The 19,591-nt window shown below is 39.0% G+C and overlaps 1 protein-coding gene across 1 annotated transcript in view; it reads right to left on the bottom strand.

Moving 5' to 3' along the window:
* inpp4b (inositol polyphosphate-4-phosphatase type II B) overlaps window positions 1–19,591 on the bottom strand; it is a gene marked incomplete in the record, with an annotated part of 103,360 nt that overhangs the window by 56,858 nt on the left and 26,911 nt on the right. Inside the window, 1 exon segment of the mRNA XM_035659923.1 lies at window positions 777–888. Coding sequence (XP_035515816.1) covers window positions 777–888 — 112 coding nt within the window.

Here is a 19,591-nt window from a genome sequence, read left to right on the forward strand (position 1 = left end):
CACACACACACACACGCACACTAGCAAATCAAAAGCAGGCAAGAACTACAAGTCTCCATGCTGCCTTGCAGAGCTGTGCTGTGGTGATAGAAAATCAGAACGTTCCCCCTTAGAAATATCCTTAAAGCTCCTTCTTCACTTTTTCATACCAGACTCTGCCTCTAAAGCACATATACACTTGACAAATGTTTAACTAATCTGGCTTCATTAGGAATGTACAGAAAATTAAGTGAAATCAGAGTACATACAACTTCATTTCTGGTGTGAAGGCACCCCATTCAGATGACACAATCTTCGGTTTACTGTCAAACTCTGAAGGAGCATACTATTTCTTCCTCTTTCTCTTCCCTGATTACGATTACTGAGTCACTACAGAGCCGAGTTAAGCATATGTATTGTATGAGATTAGAGTGGAGAAGGGGGTGGCGGCAGTGGCAAGGGAGCCACATTCAAGAAATATCTTCCACTTGGTCAGATGACGGAAGATTGTAGGACTGGCTACACAATCACACACAAACAGAGTCAAGTGTGTGAATGTCAAAATGCTAATTTCTCTGTTTAATTTTTTTCTATGACAAAGGGACAACACAAATTTACTCCTGGACACATTCATCTCACACACACACACACAGACATCCTCTAAATCCCCATTAGGGTTTACTGAAGTTTATTTAATCTCATTGGAGGACTTGAGCAGTGCCAGTCTAATCCTAGCATTAGCGCTAGGCATCTGGAGGATGGAGACTCCTGCTTTTCTCTTCACCCTGCTGTTTTACCTTATGTGATGGTATGTCGGTGGTGATGTGGTCAACGTCAACCTCCTCCATCTCCCCCATCTTCAGACGGCTCACCACCACTGTTCCTGCTGTGCACACACCATCAGATGACCTAGAGGGAGACAGGAAAAGAGTTACATAGCGTTAGCCTCGTCATTTAATCTGTTGGAAAAAAGTTTGTTCTGTTAAATGATCTTTTCCTCTGACTACTAGCCCTCCATGGAACTGAAAAATATACATCTCCATGTTGCGCCCCCCCACCAACTCTCCAAAACTAATACGCTTATTTCCAGCCTTGAACAGGTTGTGAAATCATAAAGCTGTTTGACTAAAAAGTGGAATCAGGACATAGACGCTTGGACTGCGGCGATTCCTTTTTCTGACAGATTTTGCAGCAGAGTGTGCATGCAGAATAAAGCCGAGCCTGCTCCAGTGGGAGGATGGTGGGGTTGAAGGAAGGAACATTTCGTATAACTGTTCAAATGACTGTCTAATAACCTAGGCTATGTGCCCTGACAGACACAAAATTGATACTAGAGTTTTTATATCAGGGAGCCCGACCAATCACTTTCCCAATCATGGGGCCATGATTAAGGAGCTGATAGAAAATCTATAGTATTGGCAGCAAGACAGACGCTCTCAAATGAAGAAAAATGGTCCCTGGGCATCGCACAAGCAAGATGATCACCTTAACAGACCCATCCCTAATGTGCTCAGTTCCACTCCAGCTGGAGAAAATATTGGATGCTGTGTGCCAGCCAATGGTCTGGGGAGACAGGGGGGAAGGATGACACACCCCTGACTGAGTAGGAGAAAACGCAAGGATAGTGATGGAAGCAGAAAGGATGCTTTCAAGGCCAATCCATCTTGGTCAGACTTGAGGGAAAAAATCTAATCGCACCTAAGGGAAAAGAGGAAAGGGGAGAAGAAATGCAAAGTAGAGGCAGGGGGGAATGTGAGGGACTACAGGAGAAGAGGATTGGGATACCAAGGAGGAGGATGGAGGGAAAAGTGTCTCTGCAGTGGGACATTGGGAGCATCAGTTAGTGCTTAATGTCTTGCAGCAGTCCCCAAGCAGAGAAAATAACATTGGTTGGTTTATAAATCTAATCATTGTCCCTTGCCAGACACCTGTCTCAGTGTTTACTCCTCTGCTCATCTTTCTGTTTCCCCCCATTCCTCATCATCTCTCTCTCTCCCTCTTTTCTCTGTGCAACACAGAGGACTAAAGCACGGTAAAAGAAAGTCACCCTGACTTTGAACAAACGGTATGTACCGACAGTGGCCCGCACATAATCGAGGAAATGGAGATTAACATGCATCACAATCAATGATAGTCCTCCGTAGGCAAACCTTAGGGGTTACAGTGCCCCTCTACTCTTTAGATTACTCTGCCTCAATCCACTAATGAATCTCTTCATTTAAACAGACAGAGGAGACTTTGTTAGAATTGCTTTAAGATAATTGGTTTATTCCCTTTAGAGATATATTGTGATTTTTTTGATTTGCGGCCAAATGTACCATAAACTCAGCACCTGTTCAAATACAATCTTTATACATTATTGTCTGTGAGGAAAAGAAGTCTTCAGCAGCTCATTGTAGTGATTTGATTTTGTTCCATCGCCACATTGCTGGTTTGCTGTGCAAATTCTCCTAAAACCAAGCAAAGAAAAGGGCAGAGATGTCAACTGTCTGACAGAACGTCTGGTTTGCGGTAACACAAACTTTTATTTTGCAAACTACAGTATTTTAGCATGCACACTAACTGACCTCGAATTAACTTTCAAGGCTCTGATGAGAGCTGTGCATGAAAAAGAAGCCGATCTCCCTCTCCCACATCCCTTCCTCCTCCACCACCCCTCTCTTTCCGTCTGTTAGAGCTGGCATGGAAACAAATCTGCAGATTGTTCTTTGCCTGGGAGCCCATCCTTTTTTAAATCTAATTGGCCCAGGATCTCTTTTATGACAACACTTAATCAGACTGCTTTGTTAAAGTGACAAAAATAATGTGCTTAAAATGTCTGCTATGAATTTGGCACAATTCAAAAAATAATTTGTTATCAGGGAAGTGCCTTACATTTAACAGTTATTTTCTTTTGAAAGCTATTCTTTGCAATTTACAAACTCATTTTCCAATGTAGGAACATACAGCGTAATTTGTTTCAAATAACTGATCCGTACCCTGCCGTTCTAACAGGCTTGTGATATATGAGCCATACAGTTTAAGTACGTATACATGGTATCATAGAGCAACTGCTCAAATGAGAGTCTATAAATTATCTGTATTAAGCAAAAGTCTGCTGCATGGAAAATACATTTACTTCTTCTGAATAATAACAGGAAAAAGCACATTCTCTCTTAATATAAAAATGTATAGAAAATTCTGTATATTATCTACTAGGGATCCCCAAAATAAATGTTTATGATTAAACTGGAACTTTTCCTACTTCCTACAAAGGCTCAATGAATTAGTAGTCTTCACTGCAGATGCTGCTGTATTATGCCTTCTTAGCTGTGTGACCAATTTTATTGAAAATACACAAGCTAGAAAATTCAATTTGCCAAATAAAAATTGTCTACACTGTCTATTTTAAACCATGACAACAGGCAAATTAAGTGAAGTGACACTCACTCAGTTTGTCTCTACAACAATGACTTTAAATGTCTTTATAACTTTCTGTCACATTGCAGTTTCAGGTCCAAAGGAACCTGCCAACTGTTACAATGAGGATGAGTGTATTCAATTAAATGAGGAACAAATATCCACCCAGACAAGACCCCAGATGAAAATGTCTGCTAACTGTGGCAGATTATGGTGAATTAAACATCTTTAAGACAAATGAGTCATACCTAAAACGGTTTGAGTAAACATATCCAGTAGAAACCTGAGCACTATAGTTTGTTTGCGGTTTTCTACTAAATAGCAATTATCATTATTAGTATTTTCCCATATTACTGTAAACACTACCATTGCTACTGTTATTATATGCGTGTTTGGTGGTTAGATGGCAGACACAAACGGTGAAGGTCACTATTTGTGATGTTTTGTTTGGTGAAATGAGCGGTTATACTGTGGTGTACAGCACAGCAGTGGTCTGTGCAAAATGTGATGATACAGTAGGTAATGATCAGGAGTGGTTCTGTCTTTGTCTGTAAATAAAACCAGATACTTGTTTTTGCTTAACTTGTTTTTCTCTGAACAGAGTGGAAGTGGTAAAGGTAGTAAAGATATACATATTGATGATGGTTATGTACAGACCTTGGGAAGTTAAGGACAGTCAAATGGCAAAGGCAAAAAACTCTAAGAATGAAAGTGCCCAAGCAAATGTTCTCTTTTTGCTGCCTTGTGAACCTAAAGAATTAAAGAGTGACGCCAAGGAAAGGACAATTGTACAACATTTTCAAAGGTCTGAATTTAACAGCCTGTGGGTGGGGAAAGTTGATCAAAAAACTTCAAAGCAGCAATACTTCTGTGGCTGTCAGGCGCTTTTCTCTGTGGGAAGCCTCACAGAGGAAAACACCTGATAGCCACAGAAATGAAGCAAAACACAACTGGCTTTTCCCCTCACTTCAACTGTAGGACACTAAAAATACACAGCAGGGCCTGGAAAAACTATTTTCCTTTTTGCTCTAGATTTTGCCCACAGGAGATTTGGTTTAGGAGTCCTTCAGGTCTTATCAACACTGTGTGCTGCCTGTCGAATGGGAGTGGTCAGAGAAAACTAACTAATCCTGCCAGGACAGGCAACAAGAATGCTACAGCCTTGAAGTGTAGCAGTGGAAGTGTAGATGGGATTCTTGACCTATATAAAGCTGGACGGGTGGGCTAAATATAGCGCTGGCTAGTTTTCACTGAGGACAGATGTTAGGACACGGGACTCTAATAATGGGGAATGCCAAGCTTAAGAAGTGATACAGAGAGTCTTGATTTTCATTGGGGATGAATGGCATTATCATGTGACTCAGCAGCAATTGCACATTTTGAGACTAGAAGACTGACTCAATCAATAAGACTACACTGCGGGCATTGTTCATAGAGCTGGCCCGAATCACCAGGGGACACTAAACTGAGCACACACTCTCCGGCTTGTCTGGACCACTTGAAGTATATTCCCAAAGAAAAAAACTGCCCTGGTTTCCTCTTGATGAAAGAGACTTTCACTATGTTTATAGCTATATATTACATTCAGTTTGAATCTGAAATTAATGCAAAATAAATACACAATGTCTCTTGTATTACAGTTTCGTAAAAAATCTGTTTGGTACTGAAACAGTAGTCGATTTTAGTGGCAGTGCTTGAAAGGTTGAGCATGTCTCCAATTTTCAATCAAAACAAGCTGATTTATCCAGAACACACCACTGGGATCAATCTCTATAACATGCAAATTTATGCAATTTATAAAAATCAGTTTGTCTGCTGCAATACATCTGTAATAAGCAGAATAGGATCTATGTCAGGGCAAGATGCATGGTTGCACAAATTGTGAGTTTCAACGCATCCTATTTGTTCCAGTTCCATCACACAAACTACTGTATTTTTGCATGACGAGAACTGTCGCCACACTACATTTACTTTTATGTTAGAGCTTAACCAGTGTCAGAAAGTCTAGGGATAAGCTGTTTTCACAGAAGATGCAAGGTGGAAAAAACGAAGCAGAAAAGATATTTCTTTAAGCAATCACATCAATCCAGGCTGGGCCTCAAAACCACCTGCTGGATGATTGTCATGTGCAAATTCTATATATTCTATATATATATATATATATACCCTGGAAAGTCAGTATGTTTCCAATACGATAATGAATTATAATGTAAATCAGGAGTCTCAAACTCAAATTGCCTTGGAGCCACTGATGGTAATGTCATCTCATAGGAGGGCCACTTCAGTGTTCAAGTACTACAAAAAAGTGCAATATTCTGACAATATTTTTATCGCTTACATCATACTGGAAAAACTGGAAACAGTAGTTTCTATAAATTTTTATATCATCATTTTATATCATCTTTGTTGTTTGTAGCCAAAATATAAATAAACCTTCTTATCAATCTTTAAGCGAAATGGCCATGGCATGTGGAGTGGCATTTTGAGACCTCTGGTGTAAATGGTATGTTTGCAGTACATTACAGCTGTGAGCAGCAGCACCTGAATGCCCACCTGTGAGTTAACCGTGGTGATGCAATGCAGTCGCATGAGGACTTACTGAGGCACCTAAAATCTGTCTGTCTGCTTTAAATCTTAAAATCATAAAAGAATCATAAAACATATCAATGATATTTTGCCCAGAAGATGATTGTTTTATTTTATTTCTTTTAACCTTATTTAACCAGAAAATCCCTTGAGATTGAAATATCTTTTTAAAGGAAACCTGACCAAAACAGCACACCAGTTACAATTTAAATATAACTAAAAACACAATCAACAGGAAAAAAACAACATCACACGTAAGGAAGGGACTAAATACAGCTCAAATTAGGCAGTTGCATTTCTCAGTTACATGGGGTTTTCACATGGCTTGTGTTGTGTTGTGTCTACTGTCAGGATGTGGTAGGGCAAGTATACGTAGGTCAGGAAACCCTTCCACTTTTATCATGTTTTTTACCACAGTCCTATAGAAACCAATAAAAAACTCTGAGAATACAATTCAATTCAATTCAATTTTATTTGTTTGTTTCCAATTCATAACAAAAGTTATCTTAGGGCATTTTCAAATGGAGTAGGTCTAGACTGTACTCCTTATAAAATGACTTACAGAGGCCCAACAGTTCCCACCATGAGCAAGCACTTGGGGCACATCAACAACAAGAGCAACAACTATAGTAGTAGAAGTGACTAATAATGATGATGATCATACAATACAAACTTTATTTAATGAGGAGCATGGCTACATACTGGCTGAAAAACCAGTGGTGGGATGTCCAAGGTGGGGCGACATTGGTTGTCCCTCTAACAGCAAACTGATATCATAAATCTCATTTACCAAAATGTCACGTTCACCACTAAGATCAATATTCATGTAATCTCCCTAAAGCCACTCAGACCATATCTGAAAGGGTTTTGTACCTTAAAGTCTTATCTGGATTCTGTTACTGCTAACTTTACTACTACTGATATTTTAAAACATGACATTTATTTGTCATCTGTATTTATAATTGTAATTTGATCTACATTTATCATTTTCGGTAACGTTCTGTAACAATTAGTCAACAGTGAGTGTTATATATGTCTTTTATATCACTCACATTATCAGTATAAGATTATGTGGACTGCCTGTCAGTTCTGTGCTATTGCACTTGTCAAAATATTTACACATGCACTAGGACTGACACACCAAGCCTGGTGGTATGTGTCGGCACAAATTCAAGAACACACTGCAGTGGCATTATTGACAGTTACTGCTGTGGAGAGCCCTTTTAATTAATTTTCTTGGCAGTTGTTATGTGATGGATTTAAGGTCAGATACATGCACACTATCCTTTGTATTCTTCCAATACTCTGAACTACATAGAACAGTTCTTTTTAGTACTGTAGCATAGTTCAGTGTAAAGCTTTTTATACATAAGATGAGTGATCAAAAGGTGCAGGTGTTCTCAACTCTGCATTCAGTTGGGTGCATACATTTCTGACAATGAAGACAAGTCACATACATTCAGTGTGAAGTCATTGAAAAGGTAAGTACAGATCAATTACAATTGACTGAGCATGGGTGGAGATGACATTTGAGTGGGAGAGGGCAGGTGGTGCAGCGACAAAGAAAGTACTGTATGCCCAGATGGTGACCTCCTTCACAACTCAACTCAATGAATACTACATTATCAACATTTAAGTGATAGGGGGTCAAACTAAGCTAGCAAGCTGCACTGCAAAACATAAAAAAAAAACTAAAACCTGTTCGCACACATACATTGGATTCTGAAAAAAAGAGAAAAATCAGTCGGTTTCAAGGGTAATGACTCAGAAACAGAGAGAGAGTAGATGCCCCCACAGAGAGCCACTAAGGCTTCATAATTATTTTTCAACAAACTGTAAAAGAGCTGACAAAACACAGTGTCTCCTTTCATCTCTGTCAAACAGATGGTTTTTGTTCTGTAATTGCCCTTAAAAAAGAAGCCAACCAACAGTATCTAGACTGCCACTGATTCTGACAAGCATGCACTTACTGGAGAATGGGCGGTAAGTCTGTATCCACTGTGTGTCTTAGCCCCCCCCTCAGTTAAAGGTAGTAAGCCATGGCTTGATGAGTAAATGTTAATGCTTTAAGGACCAGTGTGCAGGATTTAGTGCCATCTAGCAGTGAAATTGAAAATTGCAAACGATTGAATATCGCTCAGCTTCCAAGTGTATAGAAGAAACTACGGTGGCTGCAAAACTCGCGAAAAATGGGAAAGGTCCTATCTAGAGACATTGTTTGGTTTGTGCTTTGTAAAAAAGATTGTGGGTCTACCTTCTGTAGATGTAAAGGGCTTATTCTAGAGTAACAAAAATATAACAATTCTTATTTTCAGGTGATTATACACTAATGAAATATTTTATTACATTTCTGCCAATAGATCCTTCTAAATTTTACACACTGGACCTTTAAATGAATGGTTTGACATTTCAGAAAATGAAAAATTCACTTTCTGGTACTGGATATGGTTTTGGGTAGGGTTATGTGATGGACTTTTTCTTGGCTGGGCACAGTGACTCCCTGGAGTCATCTGATTGTTATGTGACTGTTACCTGGAAAGCTGCAATGGGATTGTGTCAGATTGATCTGTGTCAAGATCCTGGGAGACCTAATGGCAGGTTCAATTGTCGACCTCAGGGGAGGAAGCACTAACAAGCCTTTATCAAAGTCTCTATGCAGCTTTCATTAGGGGATTGAAGGGGATGCTGCATGCAAACAACACTATGTGCAGGTATATGTGCACTAGAGAGGAGAGGAGTGTGTGAGAGCTACAGCATAGCAGATGAAAAGTGAGATCTACTGTTGGTAGGGGTGGCGATGGCAGTGTAATGGAGCCTCACACCCTTAGAGCACCACTGTTAGCTGTATAAAGGTTGGTGATGATTGTGCCATTGAAATCTTGGCTCCACAACTTTGGTAAAAGCCTTTAACAAAATCTCAGAGCAGCCAATCAGTGGAAATGTTTTACCAAGCATCCTGAAGTAGATGTATTACCTTGAAATTTCCTAAAATAAAAATGAGAACTTAAGGTGCAATTACTCTTGGAATTTATGGATGATTGTCCACCATTATTCTTAACCATTAAAAGGTCCAGAAAAAGCTAGTAAGTGGATCAAATTATTTTAATAAAATAGCTATTTCTAAGGTCAAGAATGAGCTTTCATTCTTCATTTTTCAGCCAATAGGGATGATATATTGAGAAATGCCATGGATGAAATCAGAACACCAAGATAGCTGAGCAAGAGTAAACAAACAAAAGTTTGCTAATGCTAATGTGCTGACCTTTATTTCACTAAAATTAAACTTGGCTACTTTTTGTTGTTGTTGAACTTGAGGTTTACCACTTGCTTAGCCTACTGTCCACTGTATTAACAGATAGGATATGTGCTCCTTTCAGAATATCAAGAATAAAAAGTCTGTATGTCTCTTTGTTTTTTTTTAAAGCTTTCAATTTTCCTTAGAGGTTTAATGTTTTACTGACTTATTTGGTCTACGGTGATCTTACCAAGAAAGAACAGGAACTTTTAAGTGAGATAACTGCTGCATTGTGGAACATTTTTTCACAACACAGAATCTCATGATGAAGCTCTGCTGTAACCTTATACCTAATACCTAAAACTTAATATAGATGTTTCAGTGGATTCACCAAGGACAGGTTAATACTTACCACTTCAAAATGAACAATCACCTGCTTATTAAACTATGTCTGTCTGTGTGTGTGTGTGTGTGTGTGTGTGTGTTTGCGTGCACTGAAAAGCTAAAAAGCTTTAGGTAGTAAATACAAACTAGACAGTTCATGCAAAACAGTGACCAGCAGGTATGGATTACAAATACAATCTGAAATAAACTAAACATTACCAGACAGATCTACAGTTAGATCCTTCTCAATAGTGGGAAAGTAACAGTGAAGTGTGCTCTGAGGGTGGTGCTAGACAAAAGACCATATTATTACTTTTATTAAAATAGATTATCCTGTATACCGTGGCCCTCAGGCTCAGCCTTATGTTCATCAAGTTATACTGTTTTAGACTCTGCATCTACTGAGACTCAACAGCAGTTACGCTATGAGCTGAATGCTAACATTAGCATACCAACATTTGTATGTGCCAATGTTAGGACTGTTGAAAAAGAGGAACATTTAACCTTTTAATGTCACTAGATGAGAAGTCAGAAGATCACCAGCATAATCATGATTAAAATGATCATATTTTACTATGAACATTTTCCAGTTTTAAAGGTCAAGAAAGTCACACGTAAAAGTCCTGTAAAGGCTATTTTTACAGTCACACACAAACATGGCAAGGAGAAAATTTAAAGAAAATATGTGCAGTGGGCAGATTGAAATCATAATTCTAAGGCTAAGTCTCCCTAACTGAGTCAAAGTTACTTTAAAAATACAATAAGAAAGGTCAACCATAACTCTTCTTTCAAAACTAGCCTTTAAAACCCGGTTACGGCAGGCATCACAGAGCTCTTTTCTCCTTCTCAGTGAATGAAAGGGATTTGAGAGCAATGTTGATACAGGTCATTGGTATAGACAAGGCAAGTAGTTAACATTCTGCATGGGCTCCCTCTCAGGGTGTTAAAAGACACCGGGATCGAGTTCTGCAAAGTTATGTGTTTTCCTGAAAGATATCACTTCAGACTAACATGGAGCAGTATAGGAATGTGAACTTTATGCAAATAGTGGAGTGTATGTACACTATAATAATAATAGAACCTCTGTGCTTCTTCCTTTCCTGGACATGAGAAAGAGAAGTGCAAAGGAGCAAAAACTTTAGGCAGCAAATATTTTTTTCTTCACTGTCGAGTAGTTCTCTCACCGTCTCACTCTGTTTCCCTAAAGAAAAAAATATATAGTCTAGCTACATAAATAAGATACAATTCCATGGTGCAGTATACTATTACAGTGTTAAGGCAACAAGATAAATATTTGACCTTAACCTAAAATGAAAGGAGTTTGGACTTAGCAAAGACACAGTCAACCTTCATTATAAAAACATGAAGGCTTTTTAATGGACTATTTGGCCCCTGTGGTGTGTGTGTGTGTGTGTGCCAATGTCTGAAACAACATATTTATGCACACATCACAACTCCTTTTGCTCACACACACTGAGTGACCTGAGTGACCATTTATGTAAATGCCTGTGAACAAAATAATAGAAATTCACCTGAGCAGCATGTCTCTGCAGAGCAGCCTTACTCACAGTTTACTCTAAACAGTGTCAACATTATGAGTCAACATGAGCTCCTTGTTATGCAAATGGAGGATTCATGTCACAGTGGATATGCAGCATAGATGACTGGACAAACACAAATCCAATAGATGTGAGTTATTCTTGTTTGTTGAGATGCTCAAAACAGCAATGAGCTGGTCACTCTAGAGATTTGCCAAGGTTAGTGGAATCAGACACCAAAATAAATACAGGAACAAAGTTTTTGATTTTATTATTTTTTAGAAAAATAAATAAATAGAATTTAAGGAAAAGTTTAAATATAGATGTATAATTTACTTGTTGAGCAAGTTTAAAATTTCATAGTTGTATTATGTTACTAAAAACAAGTCAAAATGGACCACAAAGCTGCTTTGTAAAGCATACTACTACAGGTATCATACATGCACATTTCCAAGAGAACATAAAAAATAAACTGGTCCCATGTACATAAATGCTTGCATGACTGTTAACTCATGCTCATATTTGCAATCCTCATGCTTCATTTAACTTTTCATATCATTGGTAGGCTGCAATACCACCACATTCAACTCCACAGTGAGGAGGGACATAAAAAATAAAAGGACCTGCGGATCTAAACTTCACAGAGATGAAATAAATCGAAAGCTACCAGATGAGTGTATCATGCAACATCACTGGAGGAGACCTTGTGTGCCTGTATAAGTGTGCTGTACTCACAGCAGCATGTCAAATTGTTGGTAATTTTGTTTAGATTTTCTTCAACTGATGCAACATGGAATTTTAAATTAACATGAAGCTGAAGTGTTCTATAAACCTTATATATAAAGGCACTGCAAGAAATACCTACTAATACATCTGAATATTTAAAGCCACTATATGCCTACAAATGGACACTGCCTTGCATTACTGAGGATGATATTAAACAGCAAGGCAGACAGGATATTATACATGACCTCACGTTCTATGGAGCACATATCGGAATTGGTGCAAAAGGAAAGATTGCATTGCTCTCTGTTACATTGCCCCAGCAGGGCACTTGAATGATGGAACACCACAATTTAATCTTAGCACAAAAATAGAGGATGGCATAAAAAAACAAACAAAAACAGAAACCTGTGAGACATGATTTTATACACCTACTCTCTTCCCTTCTTCCTCCCTCCATTTTGTCCTCATTATCATCCTCTCATCATTTAGTGAGCTATGCCTCTAGCATGCCTCAGCACCATATCAGGCCAGATTTATTAAATCTCCCCCATCTTTGGCTCCTAAAACATCTCATTTCCCCATCTCTTCGACCTATATGTGTTATGTTGCAAAGAGGTGAGCCATAGGAAGAACCTTATGAATGATTGACCCAGTCTAACAGATCTTACCATAGCACATATTACCTTATTATGGATGTAAGTTTAACAGCTCTATACTATGCTTGGGGTTATCCCTGATGTTTCTGCTCAGTTTATTGGAATTGGAATTACTCATGGCAGGTAATTAAGGCAGCTTGTCAATGGAATATTTCCCCCCAACTCACCCATTTTTCTCAGAGTTGCATTTTGATGCTGCGGTAAAGTGTTGGCCGAGTTAGTTATTTTCATATTCTGCCCATGAGCCCTAAAGCCTGGGGGATCTCACAGATTATGCAGAAGAACTGTGCGGAAAAGAAGCATTTTTAGTATTGAAGGAGGAAAAATGAGGAGGCCATATGTGCATTTATTTCAGCCCAACTGAGTGCCTTTTCTACCTCTTTTATATACACATGTGGTGTATGTGGTTGTGCGGGTTAGTATTACCATATATATGGTATGTGAAACAACTCTGTATGTGCATGTGTGTAGGTAATGTGTATGTGTGTGCATGGTTATCCTTGTGTGTGTGCTTGCGTGTATGCAAGGTGATGTCAGCATAAACCCATTCTACCTGCATTAAATGCATTTTATTCGATGATTCCTCACATACGCACACTTACACATACACACAAACTTGCTTCCAACAGTCCCCTCAATGTGCGAACTACAGATAAAACATTTCCCACCAGCTATATACTCAAATGCCGTGGCCTTAAGTGTCCTTTAGCCTCCCCTAAGTGTGTCAGTACATATGTTCCTCTATTCACTGCTATACTGATAAAACTCCATAACTAAAAACATTTATGTTTAATAATTATCCTCCTTATTTCTTTTTTTTCAGACTAAATATTCCTACGGTTTAAAATGAGCAGCTAATTAGTACACAGTGAAAAATAGCGACATATGTGTTAGTGTGTGTGACTCACACAAGGGAGGGAAGAAGAATCACTCCACAAAGTAGTGTAATTAGCAAGACTGCTTTACATTTGGCACACACACACACACACAGACATATACACACAAAGGTTGTTATTTAAATACTGCATAGCATTTCTGTGTCATGCTGTTAACAATATGAGATCATTAATTTAGAATTCTCCTGGGACTAGGTTGTACTCTACGTTTAACCATAACAACTATATGCCTAAGTCTAACCCTTACCCTAAGCAGGGTTGAAGCTGACCACAACCTGGATAGAAGACTACGTGAGAAAGTATGATAGGCTGGGATCATTGTTTTAATTCCGAACCCCTAAGGTTCCGCTGGCGTCCTTTAAATATTCTATAATAAATTGTTCATAAGAAGACGTTTTATCATTGGAGAAGTTGTATTTTGAAGTGTACTTGTGCCTGTGCATCACCTTGTATGTAATGAATGTAGTGCAACTTTATCTTAACCTAACCTCGACCAAAAGTCTTAACCTTAAAAGGGTTTACCCTATGGGACCAGCTCTTCATCCCAAAGTGGGGCGCGGGAGTCCCCATAATGTGACTATGTGACAAGAGTAATGTTCCCACAACATGATTAATACAAGGACACACAAACCCATACACACAGACACACACACATGCAGTTTTTCTTCAGTATAACTGGATCAGATACTTGATCTTTAGGCTTTTAGTCAGGCTTTGATAAAATCAGTCATACGGGATACAGTGTAAGGGAGAGTTGGCTGTCTGTGGAGAATTGGGACAGGGCGATAGTGAGGACTCTGGGGTGGCAAAATGGTGTTATCATGATAGTAGGCTAAACTGTTACTGGTGGGACAGTAAAGAGAGGGTCTATCCAATGGGAATGGATGAATAAGCCAAGAAGCCAGGCAGCAGAGGCATTGGTCTAAGAGAATGTAGCCTCGCCATGGTAAATCTCTGATGCACACATGTGCACATAGACACGTACACACACTAACACAAGCATACAAATTCATATCAAAATCAAATCTCAAACTGTGCTGTAGAACTGGGTCATAGAGTGCCTCTCCTACTGAGTGTATAAAGTTTTTTGGAGATAACAAGAAGAGCAAAACGGAACTACAGTGTGAGAGACTTAGAGGGCAAGAGAACGAACGCTAAGCTTTCAGCAGGGCTAATAGCAAAATGAAAAATGAAAAGTGTGTCACTAATTTGGCAAACTCATATATATACTGCATATTCTTTATGGGCACCTGTATAGACTTTTCACATTACTCATTTTACCTTTTAGACAAAAATATTTGCTTCTGATGTCGAGTGAAGGAGGCTCACCTCCCTTTTTGGAGATAATAATCTTTCCTCCCATGTGTATACATAACATGCATTATTGAGAGACCTCTGCAGTGCTCACATCCTTCCAGCTCATGTAGCACACTGCTTGTGTTGCTCGTCCCAGGTACCCATTTAAACCATGCTAGATTTAGAAAGTGCGTGTCTGAAAAGAAAGTCTATTCTGGAGGGAGAAACAGGTACAACCTGTCTCAAGTTATTCAGTAAAAAACATCTACAGAGATTGTGGGGAGGCAGGATAAAAACCTGCAAATGTATACAGACTGTAATACATAAACACAAACCCCAAGACCATTAGTCAGCACGATACCACAGTAAATACCACAGATTATGTACTGTAGTTATGTTTGCAAACAGCAGACAATTAGGAACTTCATTATGATAGTGGTTAGTTATTGCATTATAAACAAACACTTCTGACTTAGTATGGCTATGTTATGCGTCACTCAGCCAAGATATAGAAGCATTTCTATGGTACAGTAGCTCCTTCTTTCTGTTTGAGTAATGGCCTTGAGGGAATCAGGCAAGGAGTCCAAGTCCATATAACACACAACCAGAGAGAGATTTACTACAAGCTCTGTGCAGGTATCAGGGTAAAGGCAGCTTGGAGGTCACTGTTCACAGTCCTATATTGTGACAGCATATTTAGTGTGTAGGAGGGTTAACGGCAGTTGCAGATATAAAGAGTATGTATTTCATTATTAAAGCAACTATACAGTCTCACAGCTCTCATCAACCTTATTTCCTGCAAAAGCTGTCAGTTATTCTTAGAAAAAAAAGTTTCTTTAAAATCCACTATATACTACCTGTCCAACATCAAACAGCAGACAGACAAGGTTAGAATCATCTAAAAACCCAGATATTTCCTTAAGGTGTTTGTGGAGCAACAAGGAGAATGAATATTAGATATAGAAATACAATTCCAAATAAATACTAATGTTGCCCTGTAATGTCTGCCCTGTAATGTCTGGATGTAAAAATAGGCAGCTGCTCGCTAACATTCTTTGCCTAACTGTATATGGTGCCAAAAAAACACATAATACTGTTAATAATTGTCCACTCTACATATGTTACAGAAAATGCTGTAATTTCTGTATATACAGAAATAGGCATATACATTATAAAACAGCTGCTCTCATATTACAACCAAGTTACAACAAGTATGCTGCAGTGAGGTAGTTGTGAGTTCTCTGAGGCATAACCTGAGGCAGGAAAACACTGAGGACACGTTGATCTGATGCAAGCATATCTTCAAAACACAAATGCTTGCACATGGAGCCATACAGACGTGTACACACCTGCATACAGATTCACATATCCTTGATCATGTCAGCTGTCCAAAACCTGACCTCAGGTGACACAGTGACCTTACTGCCAGCTCATTTCTTTTTAGATGACTTCAGTATTGAGTATTTATGTTCCGTTCAGACTTTTAATCTCAACCACCACACAGATACCGTCACATAAGAAGTGATACATTCCTTCTCTTAAGCTTCCAATTTTGTTTAAATTTATTCCCATCTCTACTAACAAATCTAAAAAGACTGCAGCCTTTCAATAAGACATTCAACATGTAGTTTTTGTCCGGCAAACTTGAGCGGACTTTGTGTGCTTATCAAACAAATCATCAATAATTCTCTTTAAATCAGATGTCTGCTCTTTGATTAATAAAGGTCCAGACTTCAAAGAAACAGCTGAATTCTCCAACCAGCCTTTTTTTTTGCTGTGAACTTGTGTCTGTGTTTTACAGAGGCTTGTGTGTCCACGCTGCTTCTGTTTGTATACTGGTGAGTGTGAACACCTTGGTTTGCTTTTTGGTTGTTTGTTTTTGGTGTGAGAGCCACAGGAAGGCGAGATTCCCTCATCATCACTTCAGTAGCTACTGGTGCCTACAAAAGAGACGGGTCTGCACAAGAGCTGAGTCCATGTATCCACCACTCCCAATCATTCAACGCGACACTGTCAGGGATCTTCAAAAAAAGTGACCCAAATCAAACCTGTCGTGCCTTACAGGAAACAAAAACAATCCGTGACAAACATCCTAACCAGCCACACATAAAAGTGAGCAGGAGACTTGAGAGAGGAGCTGAAATGCAAAGAGAATTCATGGAAATAAGGAATGAGCTCTGAGGTGGATAGCCCTGTAGCAGAGTGAACTTTACTGAAGGGCCAAAGTGAAAGCAAAAGTCACATACACACACTGGCGCTGGTCAAATACCAATTTCCTCTCTACATATGCTCAGCACCAATGTCAATCTGGAACTTATGAAGAGAAGTTGGTCAAAGTCATATTGGTTTTGAGATTCACTGAAGGGGATCAATCCTCGCCTCATGGAGATAAAGTAGTCCCACTGCTAAGCGAAGTCAACTCAAATTAACTGACTTTCTGCAACAGCTAACCGAGTGGGGATTAGAACATTGTATTAAAATAAAGCATCTGTTCCTTAACGGGCTGAGTGAATTGCGTTCCTGTCCATGTGAGTGCTGCAGCAGCCGAGCTACTTGGCCAGCAGAACTAATTTGAACTGTGAATCATAGGCTCATCCACAGGTCAAACAGCCCAGAATGAATCATACATGCTCATGAAAAGCTGCTCATCTTTGAAATGTTTTCTCACTGGATGAACCAACAAGCAAACAGCATATCGAATCAAGACAGTTTCCTCTGTGTCTGTATGTGTTACGCATGCATCACTGACTGTGCCGTGTAACACTTTCCAGCTCCAACACCACACCAGCAACACTTCTTTAGGCCATTATACCTTTGTTGGGTCTTGGGTCTGTTTGTGTAGAGAAGATTTTAAATATGGTGTCTGTCATTATTTAGCAGAGTACCTAAAAGGGTTCCTCCCTTTGAGTCTTTAAACGGTGATGAGTAATGTTTAGTCTATAAACTGCATCCGATCACTGTACTAGAAATTAGCGCAGTGTGTTTCTTTGTGTATTTAAAAACCTTTGCTGTTTACACAGTGAGTGGCATTCTTAATTTTCTGTAACGGATATTAATAAGCCCTAAAACAAGTGTTCCCACCCTTTTTGGCTCATGACCCCTCAAAACGAAGGAATGCTGACTCACCACTGGTTTCCAAATAGTTATTTCTTGTTTTATTTGAGTAATTTAAAAGGCATGAAAAGGTCAAAATAATCACTTATATTAGCACGAATGAATGTTGTATGAAAAAAATCAATATGATTTGTGTGGCAGAAATTTATCTGATTTCCTAAACTGTTAATCATTTCCCAACCATTCCAATTAATCCTGAGACCCCTTTTAGGAGTCCTGACCCCATGTTGGGAATCACGACCATAAAGAATGCTACTGAACATTAATGGTTTAGTATGTTTCGGTGGAGAGAGCAGTAATAATAATGAGGACAGCATAGTAACAGCAGCCTCTGAATACAGAAGCAAACTGTTGACATTTTAGAGAAGTGTTTTTTTTGTTTGTTTTTTTTGTTATTAAAAAGGCCAGCATTGCAAGTATCATGGGAGGACTTCACGTTATCCCCAAGAATAAAAATATACCACTAAACAACAAAAGCAACCAGAAACACAACAGTGCAGTGAGACTACAGGGGAGGAAAGACCAACACCTGCATGTGTGCATGCACACACACAAATGTGCAAACACACACAGGGGGGCTGTAATCTCTATTCTCACTGTAGCTCATATAGTCAATCGTGCAAGATGCAATTATACCCAGTGACCTGAGATCACCTACAGGAAATGAAAAGCATAACAAAAGAGAGTAGAAAGGGGAAGAAAAAAGAGAGTGGATTGCCAAAGGGGCATATTTTCAGACACAACTATGACTGTGAAGGAAAAAGCTAATTCTGTTTGATAACACAAACAGAGAGAGACACTTTCATCTTAACAGTTTACAGGTGGAGGAAAAACATCCTGACCACTGGATCATACATAATACTTGCATGAAAAGCCATAAAGTATTGTGTACACTTAATTTTATTTTGGCTGCTTCAGGCATGAGCAAAAGGCTGAGAACTACTGACCAAAGCCAGACTACAAGTCCACATGCATGGTATTTCCACACACACATACACACACAAATACTAGCAAATGTTAGCAACACTTACTAGCAAACACAACATTTACGCTCTACTGTGTTTCAGCCGATGGAACCTTGGTCACATGGTAACCCTTCTGACCTTCACCTTTCTATGTAACCTACAATACGGTTCCTCAGTCAAGATGTGTGATGTACTATGTCTGCAACAAAACTATCCCTTTAGGCACCAAGTATGTAAGAAAATCCAGACTCACAGTCAGCGGTAAGACATAAGGCTGTTATCTCTGCACTGTGTATATGACAACATACTAGATTATGAAGTACATTTTACAATGTGGGGATGTTGAGTAATATTTTATTGTGAAATGCTTTATGAATCAGCTCAAAAATGCAGCTATTATCAGGATTCAATGGCCGACATGGAGGCCAGAACCATCCGATGCGTAACGGACATCCTTCAGGTTCTAATGCAATGGAAACGTTGTTCACTACTCCAGTAAATAGGAGGAACCATGGTTACGACTTGGCAGCAGGAGATGTTTTCTAGTCCCTTCCACTCACAGAGCCCTTTGAGTCAGAGAGGTAACGCTATGCTAGCAACACTCAAAGTCAATAACACTGTGTACGGTTGACAAACAATAAATATAATTTGACACTATGTTTAACAACAAGACAAGCTAGCTATCAGCCATGTCATTGTCCCTAAATCAATATCAAGATTTTCACGACCGATAAGGCATGTGTACTGACAGTGATAGTGTTGTAAGATACACCGATCAGCCATAACATTATGAGCACTGACAGGTGAAGTGAATAAC

The sequence above is a fragment of the Morone saxatilis genome, unplaced genomic scaffold (genome assembly GCF_004916995.1).
Source record: "Morone saxatilis isolate NCDOM2014 unplaced genomic scaffold, NCSU_SB_2.0 Contig17, whole genome shotgun sequence".
Classification (NCBI taxonomy): Eukaryota; Metazoa; Chordata; class Actinopteri; family Moronidae; genus Morone; species Morone saxatilis.